Genomic DNA, 20910 nt, shown 5'->3' on the forward strand with positions numbered 1-20910 from the left:
AATTTCCCAGATGTCCTCTTGTCTGGATCTGAATATCAGAATGGGAATTCCTGGTTTTCAGAAGAGATTACGCAAGACAATAAAGTTTACAGCGATCAGTGCCACAAAACAGGGACTGTTCCAGATCTGGGCCGGAAATCCTTACATTTTGTACTTTGAAAATACAAATAGTTTTAAAAAGTAGTCATTTTTGGGATCTGTATTCAAATAGTTGTAGTTACCTCCAAAGTAACTATTTGCTCCACCGGATTCACTTTCCACAACTCAGATATTCAAGGTCTGCTCTGTTCCACATTGGGACATTCAACATTAGGACAGAGTGTGTAATGACACTTTTAAGCTGAATGGAGTCTAGTTTATAGCTGATAAATCACATACAAGTCATATACAGGACTAGTTTATAGCCTATATGATGTATTACCCTGTACCACCACAGAAAATATAAACTTGCTCAGTGCAGTGCTCATGTTTCACCTGGCTAATCACAGTTTAATTATGTCAAACATAAAATAATAATTAAATGAAAACTATTTGGAACAAAGAAGCAAAAGTACAACTTTATTTCTGTTACTTCTTGGCAGTTTCAATCATGTGTATTGATTAGTACAATTAATGGACTGTATAGTATACAGTATGGTAGACAGAGGATGTGTCTCTCAGTTGCATTGGTTGGTGGTGCAGCAATAGGCATCAATGTCCTTGTTGCTTCCCAGCAGCATGCATTCTGACATCTTCATGCATCTCTTGAAGTATGAGATAGCTGTGGAGAGAGAGAAGCGAGACAGGATAAAACACCAGATACAGAAGACACAAACCAGCACATTTTCTTGATTGGATAAAAGCAAACGTTTTCCTTAGATGTCAATCAAAAGGATCCAATATTTTGTGTTTTCCCGATTGGTTACTGATCCTAGGGTTAAACACAGTAAAGTGCCTAGTGAAGGGGTATATACAGATGAAACTCAGGGTATACTGCCTAGTGAAGGGGTATATACAGATGAAACTCAGAGTATACTGCCTAGTGAAGGGGCATATACAGATGAAACTCAGGGTATACTGCCTAGTGAAGGGGTATATACAGATGAAACTCAGAGTATACTGCCAAGTGAAGGGGATAATAGATGCAGTACGTACGAAGTGGGTACTTGAATATGACCATAGCACAGGTGTCATGGTCAACACGGCAGGTCTCCACTGTGTTACTGCAGCCTTTGCCAATACATCGGTTGCATCTCAGGCCCTCTCCTGGAGAAAACAGAAGAACAGCGTCATCTCTTGTATTGGAGTGTGTCTGGTTATCCATTGTGTATAATGATAGAATGGAGATGAGAATAAGCTAGCTTTAATCTGGTACATGTGTTTATTTGACATTGTCCCTGTCAAATAAAGAAATCAAATTAGATGGTAATTGTACATGAAGTTTAATTGGTGGGAGTCCAGTGAATGTAACACAACAATCAACAGTGAAAAGAAGGACACCTGTACAGAATAAAAATATTCCATAACATGCATCCTGTTTGCAATAAGGCACTAAATTAAACCTGCAAAATATGTGGCAAAGAAATTAACTTTATGTCCTGAATATAAAGCGTTATGTTTGGGGCAAATCCAACACAACACATCACTGAGTACCACTCTTCATATTTTCAAGCATACTTTCCTTCGGCAAGGACTAGTGAGTTTTTAAGTGTAAAAATAAACAGAATAGAGCAAAGTACAAGCAAAATCCTAGAGGAAAACCTGGGTCAGTTTGCCTTCCAACAGACCCTGGGAGACAAATGTACCCTTCAGCAGGAAAATAAACTAAAACACAAGGCCAAATGTAAACTGGAGCTGCTTACCAAGACAACATTGAATGTTCCTGAGTGGCCTAGTACATTTTTTGACCGAAATTGGCTTGAACATGGCTGTCTAGAAATGATCAACAACCAACCTGACAGAGCGTGTAGATTTTTTAAAAAGAATATTGTGCAAGTACTGTACAATCCAGGTCTGCAAATCTCTTTGAGGCTTACCCAGAAAGACTCACCGATCTAATCGCTGCCAAAGGTGATTCTAACATGTATTGACTCATGGGATTGAATACTATTGTAAATGAAATATTTCTGTATTTAATTTTCATTAAACTTGCTAAAATGTCTGAAAACTTGTTTTCACTTTGTCATTGTGAGGTATTGTGTGAAGATGGGTGAAATAAAATATATATTTAATCAATTTCGGCAGTAACACAACAACAGTAGAATAAGTCAAGGGACATGAATACTTTCTGAAGGCACTGTAGTAAAATGATTGCTTTGATTGGTTTGATAGACGACCATATCAACCACTGGATTGCGGGGCAGCTGTATCACAAAAACGTCTGAACTACAGTTGTTGCGTGTGAAAAATAACAGCAGAAAGACAGGACAATGCGAAGATGTCAGAAGGTGGGAATAAAAAGCAGGATCAGGTGGACAACACTTAGGAAAGTAAAGCAACTCCAAATCATTCACACTGTGGGTTTTAGACAAGTCGATGCACAATTTACTTTTGTAAAATGTTCAGTGTGATTGAAGTTGAATTTTAGTTGAATGATTATATAATGATTAGAATGTTTTATGATATTATTTGGAGGGAGAAATGTGATGGTGCCCCTAGAGATGACAGCTCTTTAAAAGTATTTTTTGTGGTCGTTGAAGAACTAGGTAGAATAGGTTCGTATTCAGGCCTACTTGATAGCTAGCTGTAGTTGTATCTAATAAATAAACTCTTTAGGCTAACAGTGATCACTGGAAAGTACATATCCTGAAGAAAATGTGCTGTGTTTGCTAGCTTGTTTCAAAGTGTGTATGGTTTTGAAATACATTATAAACTCAGCAAAAAAAGAAATGTCCCTTTTTCAGGACCCTGTATTTCAAAGAAAATTAGTACAAATCCAAATAACTTCACAGATCTTCAATTGTAAAGGGTTTAAACACGGTTTTCCATGCTTGTTCAATGAACCATAAACAATTCATGAACACGCACCTGTGGAACGGTCGTTAAGACACTAACAGCTTACAGAGGGTAGGCAATTAAGGTCACAGTTATGAAAACTTAGGACACTAAAGTGGCCTTTCTACTGACTCTGAAAAACACCACAAGAAAGATGCCCAGAGTCCCTGCTCATCTGCGTGAAAGTACCTTAGGCATGTTGCAAGGAGGCATGAGGACTGCAGATGTAGCCAAGGCAATAAACAGCAATGTCTGTTATGTGAGATGCCTCAGACAGCGCTACAGGGAGACAGAACGGACAGCCCGTTGTCCTCGCAGTGGCAGACCACGTGTAACAACACATGCACAGGATCGGTACATCCGAACATCACACCTGCAGGACAGGTACAGGATGGCAACAACAACTGCCTGAGTTACACCAGGAATGCACAATCTCTCCATCAGTGCTCAGACTGTCCACAATAGGCTGAGAGAGGCTGGACTGAGGGCTTATAGGTCTGTTGTAAGGCAGGTCCTCACCAGACATCAACGGCAACAACGTTGCCTATGGGCACAAACCCACCGTCGCTGGACCTGGCAGGACTGGCAAAAAGTGCTCTTTACTGACGATTTGCGATTTTGTCTCACCAGGGGTGATGGTCGGATTCGCATTTATCGTCGAAGGAATGAGTGTTACACCGTTACACCGAGGCCTGTACTCTGGAGCGGGGTCGATTTGGAGGTGGAGGGTGCATCATGTTCTGGGGCGGTGTATCACAGCATCATCAGACTGAGCTTGTTGTCATTGCAGGCAATCTCAAAGCTATGCGTTACAGGGAAGACATCCTCCTCCCTCATGTGGTACCCTTCCTGCAGGCTCATCCTGACATGACCTTCCAGCATGACAATGCCACAAGCCATACTGCTCGTTATGTGCGTGATTTCCTGCAAGACAGGAATGGAATGTCAGTGTTCTGCCATGGCCAGCGAAGAGCCCGGATCTCAAGGGCTAGGGCCATTCCCCCAGAAATGTCCGGGAACTTTCAGGTGCCTTGGTGGAAAAGTGGGGTAACATCTCACAGCAATAACTGGCAAATCTGGTGCAGTCCATGAGGAGGAGATGCACTGCGGTACTTAATGCAGCTGGTGGCCACACCAGATACTGACTGTTACTTTTGATTTTGACCCCCCCCTTTGTTCAGGGACACATTATTCAATTTCTGTTAGTCATATGTCTGTGGAACTTGTTCAGTTTATGTCTCAGTTGTTGAATCTTGTTATGTTCATACAAATATTTATATATGTTAAGTTTGCTGAAAATAAACACAGTCGACAGTGAGAGGACATTTAGTTTTGTAGTGGTAGTGTCTGCAGTAGTAATGGTGGTACTGTAACTGGTCATAGTTGACAAAGTAGGGTAAAGGAAATGTTAGGATAGCCTGAACATGCGAAAATTGGTTTGGTGTATCTAGCTTCAACGGTTCAAGAGTTACTGTTGGTGGGTTATTTTATTCAAATGTATATACATATAGTTACAGATTGTCAAAAAGTCATTATAATTTAGGATAGCCTGAACATGTGAAAGTTAGTTTGGTGTATGTAGTTTGAACAGTTAAAGAGTTGCTGTTGGTGAGTTATTATATGCTAAAAGAAGACCTTGTTGGGCAAACTCACCAAAGCTACACGCCAGCAGCAGGAGAAGCAGAGAAAAACATACAGCTTTCATCTTTCCTTTCTTCAGGAGTATTTAGATCTGTCGTTCCAACAATAGAAAATAATGCATCATCAAATACTCCATTTCTATGGTGGGATTATCCTGTCCAACAATTACAACATGTACTGTAAGTCTATGCAGGTCTACACACTGTAGGTCTACCTCTTATTTGCTTTAAATGTGCAGAAACATTCTGAAACCAACCATTTCACAACCCAAGTGGCACAATATCATGAGACACCTGATTGTATTTCCTTTGGATGTGTGTTCAGCTCTCTTTTACTTGACTTTCCTCTCCTTCTCCTTTTATACAGCATAATATGCTAATAAAGCTGCTATCTATGAGTCACTTGTGTGAGATAATGGCAATATTTACTTAGGTTTAGCACAAGTAGTTCCCTTAGCCTACTCTATATACAGTGGCAAGAAAAGGTATGTGAACCCTTTGGGATTACCTGGATTTCTGCATATATTAGTCATACAATTTGATCTGATGTTCATCTTAGTCACAACAATAGACAAACACAGTCTGCTTAAACGAATAACACACAAACAATTATACGTTTTCATGTCTTTATTGAACACACCGTGTAAACATTCAGTGCAGGGTGGAAAAAGTATGTGAACCGTTGGATTTAATAACTGGTTGACCCTCCTTTGGCAGCAATAAACGCAACCAAAAGTTTTCTGTAGTTGCAGATAAGACCTGCACAACGGTTAAGAGGAATTTTGGACCATTCCTCTTTACAAAACTGGTGTGAACTGCTCTCTTGAGGTCATGCCACAGCATTTTAAATCGGGTTGTTTATTGCTGCCAAAGGAGGGTCAACCAGTTATTAAATCCAACGGTTCACATACTTTTCCCACCCTGCAACTGTGAGTGTTTTTACGGTGTGTTCAATAAAGACATGAAAACGTATAATTGTTTGTGTGTTATTAGTTTAAGCAGACTGTTTTTGTCTATTGTTGTGACTAAGATGAGCATCGGATCCAATTTGATGACCAATTTATGCAGAAATCCAGGTAATTCCAAAGGGTTCACATACTTTTTCTTGCCAATGTACTTTTTGAAACAGTTGCTTTCTCAGGTCTGTATTCAAATAGTTAAACAAAAGTACTTACTTTCTGAGATGTGTATTTACATTTTAAAAAGTAATCGATTTCTGAGATCTGTTTTCAAATAGCTTAGAAAAGTAGTCAATTTCCCGGATTAAAAAAAAAAACTTTTCCGGAAGCATAGTTAAAACTATAGTTATCCACGGTCTGCTCTGTTCCACATGTGGACAGTCCACATCGGGACAGAGTGTGTAATGATACATTTAAGATATCAAACCCTCAACAGAACAACTAAATGTAGTCTATATTTTCTGTGGAGGTATTGAGTAATACATAATATAGGCTGTATATGACTTATCGTGTATAAACTGAACTTGCTCAGTGCAGTGCTCATGTTTCAGGCCATCACCTGGCTAATCACATGTTAACGATGTCAAACATAAATAATCAATAAATGCTAACTGTTTGCAAAAAAAAGTACAACTTTATTTCTGTTTCTTCTTGGCAGTTTCAATCATATGCATTGATTAGTACAATTAATGGACTGTATAGTATACAGTATGGTAGACAGAGGATGTGTCTCTCAGTTGCATTGGTTGGTGGTGCAGCAATAGGCATCAATGTCCTTGTTGCTTCCCAGCAGCATGCATTCTGACATCTTCATGCATCTCTTGAAGTATGAGATAGCTGTGGAGAGAGAGAAGCGAGACATGATAAAACACCAGATATAGAAGACACAAACCAGCACATTTTCTTGATTGGATAAAGCAAACGTTTTCCTTAGATGTCAATCAAAAGGATCCAATATTTTGTGTTTTCCCGATTGGTTACTGATCCTAGGGTTAAACACAGTAAAGTGCCTAGTGAAGGGGTATATACAGATGAAACTCAGGGTATACTGCCGAGTGAAGGGGTATATACAGATGAAACTCAGGGAATACTGCCTAGTGAAGGGGATAATAGATACGTACGGAGTGGGGGCTTGAATAAGACCGTGCCGCAGGTGTCATGGTCAACACGGCAGGTCTCCACTGTGTTTCTGCAGCCTTTGCCAACACAACGGTTGCATTTCAGGCCCTCTCCTGGAGAAAACAGAAGAACAGCATCATCTCTGTTGTATTGGAGTGTGTCTGGTTATCCATTGTGTTGACTGGGAGACTGGAGCATAACGAATGGAGATGAGAATAATCTATCTTTAATCTGGTACATGTGTTTATTTGGCATTGTCCCTGTCAAATAAAGACATGAAATGAGATGAAGACCTTGTTGGGCAGACTCACCAAAGCTACACGCCAGCAGCAGGAGGAGCAGAGAAAAACATACAGCTTTCATTTTTCCTTTCTTCAGGAGTCTTTTGATCTGTCGTTCCAACAATAGAAAAAAGACATCACCAAAGACTCCCTCTATGTGGTGGGATTATACAATGTTCAACAATTGCAACATGTTAAGTCTGATTTATTTTAAATGTGCAGGAACATTCTGAAACCAACCATTTCACAAGCCCAGTAGCACAGTAGCACGAGACAGAGTTATTAGGTGCTGTAGATAGTAGAGTAGTTGCTCACCTGATTGTATTTCCTTTAGGTGTATTGAGCTTCCTTTACTCTCCTCTCCTTCTCCTTCTCCTTTTATACAGCACAGTATGCTAATAAAGCTGCTATCTATGAGTCACTTGTGTGAGATTTTGGGCAATGGATTTACTCAGGTTTAGCACAAGCAGTGCCCTTTGTCTCTCTGTAAAAGAATGGAAATTCCCGGATTTCACGAGACAAAGGTTTGCAGTGTCGTGTTCCATACTGGGACATTCCAGGACAGGGGGTAAAGAGAATTTCGAAATATTAAAGCGCAACAAAACAACTGACTGGTGTGCGAAGTTTATCTAAGAGGTGGTGTTGGATGATGAATCATTCATATCACATGTAAACAAGTTCTTATTATGACATGTAGACATATTTTGAAATCAGGAACAAAAGGTTAAAATATCCTTTTGCAATACTGAATGTATTTCATTGCCATTTGAACTGGGCTCCAGCCACACGCATACCAATGATACAGAAGGTGAATAGAGGCCATGGGTCTTATAAGTTGCAGTTGTTCCAGTTGCAGCAGGTGATACTCAGACCCTCGGTCACACCAAGCTTCAGGCACTCCATCATCTTGAAGCAGGACTTGTGGAAGGTGTTCTCTGGAGAAATAGAGAGAGAAAGATAGAGAGGGTGGGAGAGACATGATGATGACGATACCCACAGGGCACAGACGTCAGTTCAACATCTAGTTTTGACTTACATTTGGTTGAGGTCTCAACTAACGTTAATTTCAACATGAAATCAACACGAACTGTCACCATGTCATTGGATTTAGGTTCAAAGCTGGGGGATAAAAAGGGGAAATGGTCTTACGTTGATGACCTTTTTCCAACCCAATGAGTTTTCTATGTTGATTCAACGTCATCACCTAGATTCTTGTGGGGTTAAAATGACATGGAAGCAACATTGACTCAACCAGTTTTTGTCCAGCGGGTAATGACTTTCGACTGAGTGATAATCTTGTAGGCCTAACTAGTAAATAGATTTCTGTTGTTTGTGTGTGTATGTCTTTAATGGATTACTGGTTTGATTAATAAGGCACTGTGGCAGTGATTGTGGCTGTATGCCATGCCGACTGAATGGTGCTGGGACTCACCATAAGGGGAAGGGTAGGTCACTTTGGCACAGGCGTCCAGCTCGGGAGGACAGGTCTCCACAGTCCCCACACACTCACCACTGCCTGGCGTGGCCCGGACACACTTACGGCCCTGCGGGGCCTCACCTGAGAGAGGGGGGAGAGAAAGAAAGAGAGAGAAATAGAGAAACATTAACGAAAACCTGAGTAAGCCTTGAAAGTCACTGGCCACAGTCATAGTGTGTAGCCTAGTGCACACTACTGACCTACTATCGAGGTTTTTATTTTATTTGAACTTTTGAAAAGAAAAACATTAGGATGGTTCAACATGAAGAGATATTTACCATAGATGACGGCCACCAGGAGCAGGAGACCAAAAGCAAAGACTTTCATGTTTGGATGTGTTTCTAAGAGAAAGAACGACACATTTCAACAGTGTAACCTATATAGACACGACAGTTAACATATTATTCAATACCTTACAAGTCTTTGTGTCCTAGGCTCAGACAGACATTTCAAACAGGGTCAAAAAAGTGTGAAGTCAGTGCCCTTTTGTCCATCTTACCTTCTGGACCTCTGCAGGTTTCAGTGTAACTCTCCTTCCTCCGGCCCCTCCTTTATTCAGAAATATGAGACCGATAAACACAATGCTTTGGGAAAAGAACCCGATAAGAAAAGACATGTTATTTTTAAAGCACGGACACAGATGCAGTGTCAGACATGAATACGTACAGTACTGGAATGGGTAGCCTACCACTCAAATGAAAGGATCATTGGGTTTAATATTCCTTAACTGTCATCGGCTGTAATTGTGATGTAGCTATGTGATTGCGCTGCGTAGCAGTTACAGGAGCTAAACACACTTCCACCTACTTTTTTTTTTTAAAGGGTTGAAAAAGGAGGTGGGGGAGTAAAAAATAAGATGAACTATTTGAAATGAACCCGTAAAGCTTTGAAAATGACAACAAAAACAATGAACATTTAAAAAAAAAAATGGGGAAATATAAAGAAACATTCGGCCTTCCTAGCAAGCCAATGTGGTGGGTAACCTTGAAGAGAAGCCAAACCAAAGGATGAGGAGGCTGTGTAGCTTGCGCTGTGAACCTACCTGATGCTGCAGGTCAGAGATGGGTCCCATTATGCCTGGCAAAAACCAAACACTGCATTTCACAGTAAGAACCTCATACCAACGGTCAAGCATGGTGGTTGTCGTGTGATGGTTTGGAGATGCTTTGCTGCCTCAGGATCTGGGCGACTTGCCTTAATATAGAAGGAACCGTGAATTATTCTCTGTATCAGAGAATTCTACAGGAGAATGTCAGGACATCTGTCTGAAAGCTGAAGCTGAAGTGCAGCTGGGTCATGCAGCAAGACAATGATCCAAAACACACATGAAAATGGCAAAAAAATAAAAATAAATTGAAGTTCTGGAATGACCTAGTCAAAGTCCAGACCTAATCTCGATTGAGATGTTGTGGCAGGACTTGAAACAAGCAATCCATGCTTGAAACCCCACAAATGTCACTGAGTTACAGCAGTCCTGCATGGAAAGGTGGGACAAAATTCCTCCACATTGACGTGAGAGACTGATCAACGACTACAGGAAGCTTTTGGTTGGAGTCATTGCAACTAAAGGTGGCACAACCAGTTATTGAGTGTAAGAGGAAATTTACTTTTTCACATTGAGTGTTGGCATTGAGTGTTGCAGACTTACATAACTTTGCTTATGAAATTAATGAAATAAGTATATAATTGTTGCGTTATTGGTTTACTCGGGTTCCCTTTATCTAATATTAGGTTTTGGTTGAAGATCTGATAACATTCAGTATCAAAAATTGACAAAATAGAGAAGATTAGAAAGGAGACAAATATCTGTCTATACTGACAATATGACAAATAAAATGGGAGTATACTGTACATTTAAAACAGGTTAAAACAATAATGTTCTGAATTTATTCGATCCCAGAAAACTAGAATATAGAATAGAATAAAATACATATAGAATAACATGGATATATGGATATATAAGTCTAGCAAGCAAATATGAAAAATCTGATACATTCTCAATGGGGTGGAGGCGTAGCCTAGTGGCCTAGAAGGTTGCGAGTTCAAACCACTGAGCTGACAAGGTACAAATCTGTCATTCTGCCCCTGAACAGGCAGTTAACCCACTGTTCCCAGGCCATCATTGAAAATAAGAATGTGTTCTTAACTGACTTGCCTGGTTAAATAAAGGTAAAATAACATTAAAATAAATAAAAAAATGTAGCAAGGTGGTAAAAGCGCATAGCTGTATTCATTTATATCCACTAGATGGCACTGTCCCTTTACGAGATTCATAAATGAGGTGTGCAAGCAGTTATGGGATTGCGCATGCGCAGTGTGTGAGACTGGAGAGCTGTTGAAATCCATCGTTGGTCCAACATTACATTATTTTTTTTAATCTTTCTCTTGTACCGGAATATATCATAGTTTGCATAATCTGCAATGTATATTATGTTTTGTAATATTGATGCCAGATGGTCATGTTAGCCTGTTGATACTTTCAGATTGACATGGTCATGTTAGTTTCTTTCTCAAGAACTCCTTGACATTATGTTGGCCTATTTAAAGAAGCATGTTAATTATCTACGCTGCTGTTGGTCTTTGTACGGTGTGTCGTGCTCTGCGTGATCCATTGTACTACTTACTCTCTGGGCTGGACCATTTCCCCTATAGTACACTTTTAGAGGTTGATCACAAAGGATCGCATTACTCATCATCAACCCTCTTCACCACGACGTACACTTAGTCACAAGCCTCATTTGGATTATCGTGAATTGAACATCACTGTCTAAAATGCAGCATGCTTAGAAAAAGGGCCACATGAATAGGATTTGATATATTCAGAAGATTTACAGTCTCTAAATCTAAGAAACAACAAATTGATCCATTACATAAACTAGATTTGGCTATTTCAGTGCTTAGCTTTCTGTGGGATACAGTGCTTTCAGAAAGTATTCATAGCCCTTGAAAATGTAAAATGGTTTAAATCTTCATATTTTTTCTTACCCATCTACACACAATTCCCCATAATGAAAAAGTGAAAACATGTTTTCAGACATTTCTGCAACATTTATTGAAAATGAAATACAGAAATATCAAATTTACATACAATATTCACAGCCCTGATTCAATACAAGTTAGAATCCCTGTTGGCAGCGATTACAGCTGAGTCTTTCTGGGTCTCTAAGAGCTTTGCACACCTGGATTGTACAATATGTGCACATGATTCTTTAAAAAACTCTTCGAGCTCTGTCAAATTGGTTGTTGATCATTGCTAGAGAGCCATTTTCAAGTCTTGCCATAGATTTTCAAGCGGATTTAAGATACATCTGTAACTAGGCCACTCAGGAACATTCAATGCCGTCTTGGTAAGCAACTCCAGTGTATATTTGGCCTTGTGTTTTAGGTTATTGTCCTGCTGAAAGGTGAACTTGTCTCCCCAGGGTCTGTTGGAAAGCACTCAACCAGGTTTTCCTCTAGGATTTTGCCTGTACTTAGCTCTATTATGTTTATTTTTACTCTTAAAAACTCCCTAGTTCTTGCCGAAGACAAACATACCTATAACATGATGCAGCCACCACCATGCTTAAAAATATGAAGAGTGATACTCAGTGTTGTGTTGGTTTTGCCCCAAACATACAGTAACACTTTGTATTCAGGACATAAAGTTAACTTCTTTGCCACATTTTTTTGCAGGTTTAATTTAGTGCCTTAGTGCAAACAGGATGCATGTTATGGAATATTTTTTATTCTGTACAGGCTTCCTTCTTTTCACTCTGTCATTTCGGTTAGTATCAGTTAAAAAGGACACGTGTTTGTAGTGGCCAGGGCTGGATCTAGGCTTACGGGGCCCTAAGTGAGATTTGGTTGAGGGGCCCCGTCACGAAGAGGGCAAGATGTTTTAGTAGACCCCCTCTTGACGGCAGAGAGAGAAAAAATGTACGTTTTAAAGTTCATTTGTAATTCTACCCATTTTGCCATGAAGCGTACAGAAAATGTTGCCGTTTTCAAGCAAGTTTTCTGTAGTTCTACACATTTTGCCATGGGGTGGAGAGAAAATGTAGCAATTTTATAACACATTTCATGCAATTCTGCTTATTTTGCTATTTGGCAGAGAGGGGTTTAGTGGTTCTAAAGCACAATTTCTTCAATTCTACCCATTTTGCCATGGGGTGGAGTGTTTGAAATGGATATTCTGCCACTTTTCAACCTTGTATTCATCATCTTCATCACAGTGTCTGTTGGTTATTACTGCATTGTCGGAACTAGAAGCACAAGCATTTCGCTACACTCGCATTAACATCTGCTAACCATGTGTATGTGACAAATACAATTTGATTTGATTTGATTTTACATACAGTGCCTTCGGAAAGTATTTAGACCCCTTGACTACACACAATACCCCATAATGACAAAGCAAAAATGCATTACAAATAAAAAACAGAAATGCCTTATTTACAACATCCCTATGGTGAAACATGGTGGTGGCAACATCATGCTGTGGGGATGTATTTCAGCGGCAGAGACTGGGAGACTAGTCAGGGTCGAGGCAAAGATGAATGGAGCAAAGTAGAGAGAGACCCTTGATGAAAATCTGCTCCAGAGCGCTCAGGACCTCAGACTAGGGTGAAGGTTCGCCTTCCAACAGGACAACAAACCTAAGTGGCTTTGGGACAGGTGTCCTTGAGTGGCCCAGCCAGAGCCCGGACATGAACCCGATCGAACATCTCTGGAGAGGCCTTAAAATAGCTGTGCAGCAATGCTCCCCATCCAACCTGACAGAGCTTGAGAGGATCTGCAGAGAAGAATGGGAGAAACTCCCCAAATACAGGTGCGCCAAGCTTGTAGTATCATACCCAAGAAGACTCAAAGTTGTAATCACTGCCAAAGGGTCTGAATACTTATGTAAATATAATTTTTCCGTTTTCTTATGTTAAAGAAATTAGCAAAACATTCTGAAAACCTGTTTTTGCTTATTCATTATGTGGTATTGTGTGTAGATTGATGCGGGGGGGAAACTATTGAATCACTTTTAGAATAAGGCTTTAACCTAACCAAATGTGGAAAAAGTCAAGGGGTCTGAATACTTTCCAAACGCACTGTATGTGAAAACAGCGCGCTTCTAGGATCTGTGGTTAAAAAGATAAGGTCGTAAAAAAGGGCCCCTGGGCACATGCCCCAAGTTTAGACAAACTTAGTCATCTAAAAATTGTTCGCTGACATGGCTAATTGAGTGACTGTCAGTGACTGACAAAACAAGAGGAAAACCTGCTGATGCACAACCACACTTTTAACTTGCACCTTGTGTATTCTACTATTCTAACGTGCAACAGTAAGTTCAGACCCCGACTGAGTTCCAAAAAAAAACACACATAAGCGACTGCTTATGTCGCTTATGCCTGGAGGCGGCCCTGGTAGTGACTTGGTACTGATACACCATCCAAAGTGTAATAATAACTTCACCATGCTCAAAGGGATACTCAATGTCTGCTTTTTTCAAGTCTGACTGTAACACAACAAAATGTGGAAAAAGTCCAGGGTTGTGAATATTTTCTGAATGCACTGTATATCACCCAGAACAAAGGGCCAAATGTACAACCATGCTAAATGTTGTTCCATTCTTGTAGTTACATTTATATCCACTGGAGGGCACCATCAACTCACTAATATTCACTGAGATTGACAGAGACAGACAGTCTTCGGTTTCATTATAATTATGGTTTTATCCAGACAAACCAGTTGACCCAAGATGTGTACACAGATAATAGAACACAAAATGTATTAACACACATTTATACTTTGCCTACACATCTTTTGTTCCATCAATTTCTTAGTTAAGCTCTGTGCTTTGTGCCTCTCTGGGGTAGCCTTGTACTAATGATAACACAGCAATAAATTACTTATATAAAATAAATAGTGAAATAGTAGCAAAGAAATCTAATATTCACATGTAAAAATTAGATTTCATCGTCTAGGATATGGTCATATCCAGGGCACTCACGCACGCACGAACACACGCACACACCACAATAGTGTGTTTAAAGCGTTTTGAGAAGTGCACAACTACATCCAGTGAGCACTGATAAGTCAAAATGGTCACGGTTCATAAGTGTACATTCAAATAAGACATTTGGTGTGTTCAATAAGCTACAATACAGTTCTATGACAGTCTTGTTCGGAGATTATAAAGACGTGTATACATTATGGGGCTACACATTGGCTGCCTCCCAGGCTTTGACACAATGTCTGGAGTCCCTTTGCCAGATGCTATCCATTTGGAATCTCTCTTTCTCTCTCTGTGTCTCTTTCCTCACTTTCCCTTCTTCTCTCTGTTGTCTGGCAGGCCCACTGATTCCAAGACAAACAGACACATCCTCTCCCCTCCTCTCACTCCCCTCTCTAATATACTCCCCCTCACTGGGGAAAGCTCTCAGTTTCCTCCCTCCTTCCAGTGCTTTACTCAATGGCCTCCATCTTAATGATAGGGACTATAACAAGAAAGCTATTTGAAAACAACAAGGACCAAGTTTTAAAGGCCTACATCTTAGTAGAATGATGTTTGTGTGACCCTACTACAGTATGTCCTAATTATTTACAGATTATCTTTGTGAGCCCATATGTCCAGTTTCTCTGTCAAAGAGCTTCATTTGTAGATAAAGGCAGTGTTGATGCCACTTTATCACCATGTACTTGAGTAAGTTAGTTCACATTCCCAGAAGAGCTGTAAATTATTCCACTGGTCCTTTTAGGGCGAGTCAGTCTCATCCCGTGTCTGGGAAACTCCTGTGCTGCTGGACCTGACCCTTCCACCTAACTCACGTGCCAGGATAGAGGGTACAAACTGCCTCCTGGAACTATGTGTAGAGAGTAAACACTCCTAAATGTAATCATCTTCCCCCTGTCCTGTAGGGAGCAGCTGTACAAGTAAAAAACCATCATAGGACAACACAGTGCAGTCGGTGGGAGACAGTGGACCTGTCGGCCCGCCACTTGGTTTTCCTCTTCTTCTTCAGGCTCCTCTCTGGAATCTGTTGCCTGGGTGTGAGAGAGAGAGAGAGAGAGAGAGAGAGAGAGAGAGAGAGAGAGAGAGAGAGAGAGAGAGAGAGAGAGAGTGGCTCTCCTAGCTTTTGTATCAAACAGACAACCCTCTAAATAATCTGTGGCGGTAACATACCTGATTACTCTAACTAACTCGTGGAACGCCTTGTCAACATTCATGGCTGGGTCCTTAGCACTGGTTTCAATGTAAGCTATCTGTAAATTAAAAGGCTCAGAATTGAGTATAGAGATCAAACAATATCTGTAGATTACATACAGTGGCAATACAACGTATGTGAACCCTTTGGAATTACCTGGATTTGTGAATAAATTTGACATAAGATTTGATCTGATCTTCATCTAAGTCAGAACAATTGGCAAACACAGTGTGCTTAAATAACAAACAAATGATTGTATTTTCTTTTCTTGTCTATATTGAATACATCATTTAAACATTCACAGTGTAGGTTGGAAAAAGTATGTGAACCCCTAGGTTAATGACTTCTCCAAAAGCTAATTGGAGTCAGGAGTCAGCTAACCTGGCGTCACTGCTGTCCAAAAAAAGTTTGCAAAGGTCTACTTGGATTTTCAACAGCACCACTGGCAAAATATTCTATGGATGAAACTACAGCGGGAAAAAAGGCACAGCACACCAACATCAAAACCTCATCCCAACTGTAAAGTATGGTGGAGGGAGCATCGTGGTTTGGGCTGCTTTGCTGCCTCAGGACCTAGACAGCTTGCTATCATCGATGGAAAAACAAATTCCCAAGTTTATCAAGACATTTTGCAGGAGAATGTAAGGCTTTCTGTCTGCCAAATGAAGCTCAACAGAAGTTGGTTGATGCAACAGGACAACAACCCAAAACACAGAAGTAAATCAACAACAGAATGGCTTCAACAGAAGAAAATACACCTTCTGGAGTAGCCCATCCAGAGTCCTGACCTCAACCCAATTGAGATGCTGTGGCATGACCTCAAGAGAGTGGTTCACACCAAACATCCAAAGAATATTGCTGAACTGAAACAGTTTTGTAAAGGGGAATGGTTCAAAATTCTTCCTAACCGTTGTGCAGGTCTGATCTGCAACTACAGAAAACGTTTGGTTGAGGTTATTGCTGCCAAAGGAGGGTCAACCAGTTATTAAATCCAAGGGTTCACATACTTGTTCCACCCTGCACTGTGAATGTTTACACGGTGTGTTCAATAAAGACATGAACATTGTTTGCATGTTATTCGTTTAAACAGACGGTGTTTGTCTATTGTTGTGACTAAGATGAAGATCAGATCAAATTGTACAACCAATTTATGCAGAAATCCAGGTAATTCTAAAGGGTTCACATACTTTTTCTTGCCACTGTACATGTAAAGTTCACACATTCACTCACACTGTGTTTACTAGCCATCTCCCTCCCCTGATCACTGGGTATTTTACGTAAGTGCAGCAGATCCACTTTGTTGGCCACAAGAACCATAGGAAAGGATTCCCTAAAAAATAAGGAAAATAACAATGAATAAATGAACGAATGGATGGATGGACAGAGTAATAAATGCATGAATGCCTGAATAACGGAATGCAGGAATGACTGTTGTCCTGGCCACGGCCACCAGTGGGAAGTTAAGTAGTAAATCCCACCGGTCCTTCACCCTGAGGATGAGTTGATGGAAGCGGTCCACATGTTCAAAGCTGGCCTTGTCTGTAACAGAGAACACGATGAGGAACCCGTCCCCAGTCCTCATGTACTGTTCCCTCATAGCACTGAACTCCTCTTGGCCTGCTGTATCCAGAACTGCAGAGACAAACACGATCAGACAGGTCCCACATATAACATCTACACTTGAGAACAGTATTATGAATGATCCTGGTTATTCATAAATATGTGTAACTGTGTGCTGATCCCTCACATCTAACAATGGCAGCACAATAATGCTCTCCTTTTTTTCTCTCCTCATAACAGAACATTCCGTCTTGTTCTTCAGTACATTACAAAGGTTATTTCTGGGGGAAACGATATAATACTTTTGGCTAGGTTAACAGGTTGGGCTCTTTATTTGTAATGTATGTGCTGCACATCTATAAATCCATTTACCGTCCAATATGGCCCACTGGGCATCAATCTCAGTGTGTTTGAGGTAGGAGTCCTCGATGGTGGGGTCGTAATCAGGGACAAAGATCTTCTGAAAGAACTGAATGGTGAGCGCACTCTTCCCCACTCCCCCATCCCCCACCACTACCAGCTTATACGTGGGGAGATTGTCACTGGGAACAGCGCTCGTTGCCATAGTGACAGCTATGCTATACCTGGAACACAGAGGGAAGACGGAAGATGGTGTATGTCTGACTGATGCCATTTATAATGGGCTTTTTGCCCCTCTCTTCCTCTGGACAAAAATACATGACACAAATCACAAATGAAATGGCACAGGTAATAGATCAATATACATCTTAAATTAATATTATAAAAGCAGAGATCCTTCTTTTTCACTGCAATGCATAGAAAACACGGTCATTTATCTTCCATCCCTTACATGGTTGCTTACTCACTGGGCCAAAACAGTATCATTCTTCTGTTGGAATACCCACTCTTTTTTTCCACTGAAAACATCAAACACTCAAACAAGGCTGAGGTCTGTACTGTAGCAGTCTAGTCCTTGTCTGCTGGATCTTTACTGACGTACTTAAGTCAGGGAATCACCCACCCACACACACACACGCCATGAGTAAGGAAACCTAGCCTGCAGCTCCATACAATGGCACTGGCCTAACAGGATGAGGTCACACAGAGAGTTCTTCCTTCCTGCAGTCAACAATGGCGGGAAGTGGAGGGTTTCCTTTCTCAGTGGATACTGTAGCCTGCATCGCTGGTCGGAGCCGGAACGGAGCCCAGATGCTTGTGGAACTTACAGGCCCTCCAGAACAATATTGTAGCCAGAGAATGGGACAAGGGCAGACCAACCAATAACAATTCTCAGTCGAACCTGGGGCCTGAGGAGACCTGATCTGATTTGTCCCCCAAAGTGTTCAGAGCAACAACAAAAACACTTTTTTTTTTACATAAAAGGCTGTAAAAACACCAGGAAATCAGCTCCAAGTGATTTTAATTTAAGAAATCTGTTCCCAAGTATTCCCACACACAATAGAGAGACATGTGATCTTATACAAACGACAGGGAGTTATTAAATTACTGTTTTATATAACATTATAAAACAGTAATTATAACATTATATCTATTTGGGGTCCTTGTGGACAATTTGTAGTCTTCAAATGATTTGTAATTATGTTCCAGCCCCCGAACACCAGCTCAAGTACAAATCGTCCCGCGGCTGAATTTAGTTTATGATTTAAGTTATTTTTCAGTGATATGTCGTCAAATGCTGTTCTAATCGCATATTATGTAGGCCTACCTACCCAGCACAACCTGTTGATCGAGGACTATGTTGTCTGGGTGATTCCTTATTTCTCAGACACACTTCGCGCACACATACACCTCATTTGGGATCAGTCAGCTCTGTGATTCATAAATCCCCATTCATCTGTGATTCACAAAATCCCATATCCCCACTGAACAGTTTTGTTTTTATAGTGCCAAATTCGATCCCATAACAAAGTTGAACAATTCTTTGCTTAGGCATAACCAGATAAAGTGCGATTCGGTATTGTAAAATGCCTCGCCATACCATATTATTTCAAGGTATAATTGGACTTTCACACACATTTCAGTAGGATACAGCTAGCCGTGACTTTACATATGAAAACACCAGACATCCCAAAACATCGCAATATGTCGTAGCCGATTAAATAAAATAGCTTACCCCAATATATTTACTGTAAAGTCGCTTGCATGAAGTCACATTTCCTGCCTTCTCATGTTGTGAAGCTGACCTCATTCAGAGCTGTACATTTATATCAAATCCATTTCATATCACAGCTGCTGGAAAGTCCAGCATCTGCCACAAAAATGTAACAGTTACTTTGCGTTGCAACAGCTGATACGATAGGTTTGCTTTACGCGGGAGAAGGGGGGTCAACATTTGTTATTTTAGCGCAAATAAGCCCTTATTTGAATGATTATAGGTCCCATTTAGAGTTTGTCGCGCTTAATTTAAGTGCTTCAATTATTGACTTTAAATGTGTTATGGTTTTAACCTGCCATTTTTGGTGGTAAAGTATAACAACATTTGAACAGCATCCCCTTGTTGTAGAAATGGAGCATTCCATAGTGACTCAAGTCCAGATGTGACCATATAAAAATAATTATATTTTCAACCAATGTATAGCCTATTGCTTATTTACAAAGTATCTATAAACTATCTACAAAAACGAATAAATAACTATTTATTAACAACTTACAAACTCCCCATTAATCATTTTCAGTGGGACATACCTTTTTGTTACTTACGTGTTACCTAAAAGTGGGCAGTTCTAAATGGGAGTGTACAATAACGGGGATCACTATCAGAGTTTCTGCGTTTCATTTTGAAACTATATACAATAATCCAGTTATTACCATTAATCTCAAATAGAAGTGGCATGGACATCGAATTGGCCACAAGATGGGAGTGTAGGATATTTATTTGCAAAAGTAACCATGTTTACTAAGCTTTTAATATATCACACACAAACTACATTAATGGAAAAATATTTGAAGTTACCTACAATATAATAATAATAATAATAATAATAATAGTATTCATATTTCCCCCATTTCTCACAATGTAGGCTGCGCGCGTGCGTGTCGTGAAATCTGCGCCTCAAATGCCACGCCTACTAGTTTGACAGACATCAACCCCCGTTCAAAAAAATGTGTTGTGGAGTTCACGCCATGTTTCGTTGATGCCCCATGGTTTATGCTTCAGCGATATAAATGATAAATGTCTTCAAACGGGGTTGTCTTTGAATTGAACTACAGTTTGGGGGCCGCGGAAAGGAAGTTCTGTTTTTTTGTGTGTGATCATACCGACCTGCCAGTGCTTGCCTTGCCCGCATTACAATGGTTGCGTCCTGTATTGACGTTTGCCTGGGTCCATCATCGCTGTGGTGCTGAAAAGAAACGAACCCGTGCGGCCGTAGCGAGTGCATGCTGCTGCGAACGATGAGGAGGTTTCTGTGGACCTGCAGCGGTTGAATTGCACCACCTCGCCCACTTCTTGATTTTATCCCTCAAAACCTGGACTCTACCGGCGCAGTTTATGAAGGTAACATTAAGCAGCCTGCATATAATAACGTCATGCCATGGTTAGCTTGCTAGCTTGCATAGCACAGCTGATGTAGCAAGTTAGCTAACTAGCTGCCCATCTATCCAGAGACAGTATAGCTACACCTCTGCGTTAGCTGATGCTAGTCTTAGTGACAGTGACAAGTATGTGATGGCCTGGTGGCTAGCTTTCTAGCAAGTTAACGTCAATGTGTTGTTATTTTTCTGTCCCTGTCATATGCCAGTTGA

General features: G+C 40.5%; 3 protein-coding genes across 8 annotated transcripts in view; 1 reads left to right on the top strand and 2 right to left on the bottom strand.

The window, feature by feature from the left end:
- Positions 1 to 6184: 6184 nt before the first annotated feature.
- LOC127916666 (phospholipase A2 inhibitor 31 kDa subunit-like) lies at positions 6185 to 7433 on the bottom strand. Its single transcript, XM_052499123.1, has 4 exons — positions 7288 to 7433; positions 7003 to 7081; positions 6694 to 6804; positions 6185 to 6409 (listed from the first exon to the last, which is right to left on the bottom strand). The coding sequence occupies exons 2-4, from the start codon at positions 7052 to 7054 to the stop codon at positions 6306 to 6308; spliced, it is 267 nt and encodes an 88-aa protein (XP_052355083.1). The 5' UTR covers positions 7055 to 7081; positions 7288 to 7433; the 3' UTR covers positions 6185 to 6305.
- A 6698-nt stretch (positions 7434 to 14131) lies between these two features.
- Positions 14132 to 19426, bottom strand: LOC118370204 (ras-related protein M-Ras). Of its 2 annotated transcripts, XM_035755080.1 has the most exons (6): positions 19280 to 19426; positions 17557 to 17768; positions 17103 to 17256; positions 16855 to 16954; positions 15603 to 15682; positions 14132 to 15463 (listed from the first exon to the last, which is right to left on the bottom strand). In XM_035755080.1, exons 2-6 carry the CDS (start codon positions 17747 to 17749, stop codon positions 15364 to 15366), a joined length of 627 nt encoding a protein of 208 aa, XP_035610973.1. In that variant the 5' UTR covers positions 17750 to 17768; positions 19280 to 19426; the 3' UTR covers positions 14132 to 15363. The 2 variants fall into 2 exon arrangements, with proteins under 2 accessions (XP_035610973.1, XP_035610972.2); XM_035755079.2 differs by having other exon boundaries at positions 14132 to 15682.
- An 829-nt stretch (positions 19427 to 20255) lies between these two features.
- The window catches only part of LOC118370203 (tyrosine-protein phosphatase non-receptor type 4-like), a 31252-nt gene continuing 30597 nt past the window's right edge, over positions 20256 to 20910 (top strand). For all 5 annotated transcript variants that reach the window (XM_052499124.1, XM_052499128.1, XM_052499125.1 and 2 more), the window contains exon 1: positions 20256 to 20662. The gene's annotated coding sequence lies outside the window, so the exon portion shown is untranslated. The remainder of the gene's footprint in view (positions 20663 to 20910) is intronic.

The sequence above is a fragment of the Oncorhynchus keta genome, chromosome 37 (assembly GCF_023373465.1).
Source record: "Oncorhynchus keta strain PuntledgeMale-10-30-2019 chromosome 37, Oket_V2, whole genome shotgun sequence".
Classification (NCBI taxonomy): domain Eukaryota; kingdom Metazoa; phylum Chordata; class Actinopteri; order Salmoniformes; family Salmonidae; genus Oncorhynchus; species Oncorhynchus keta.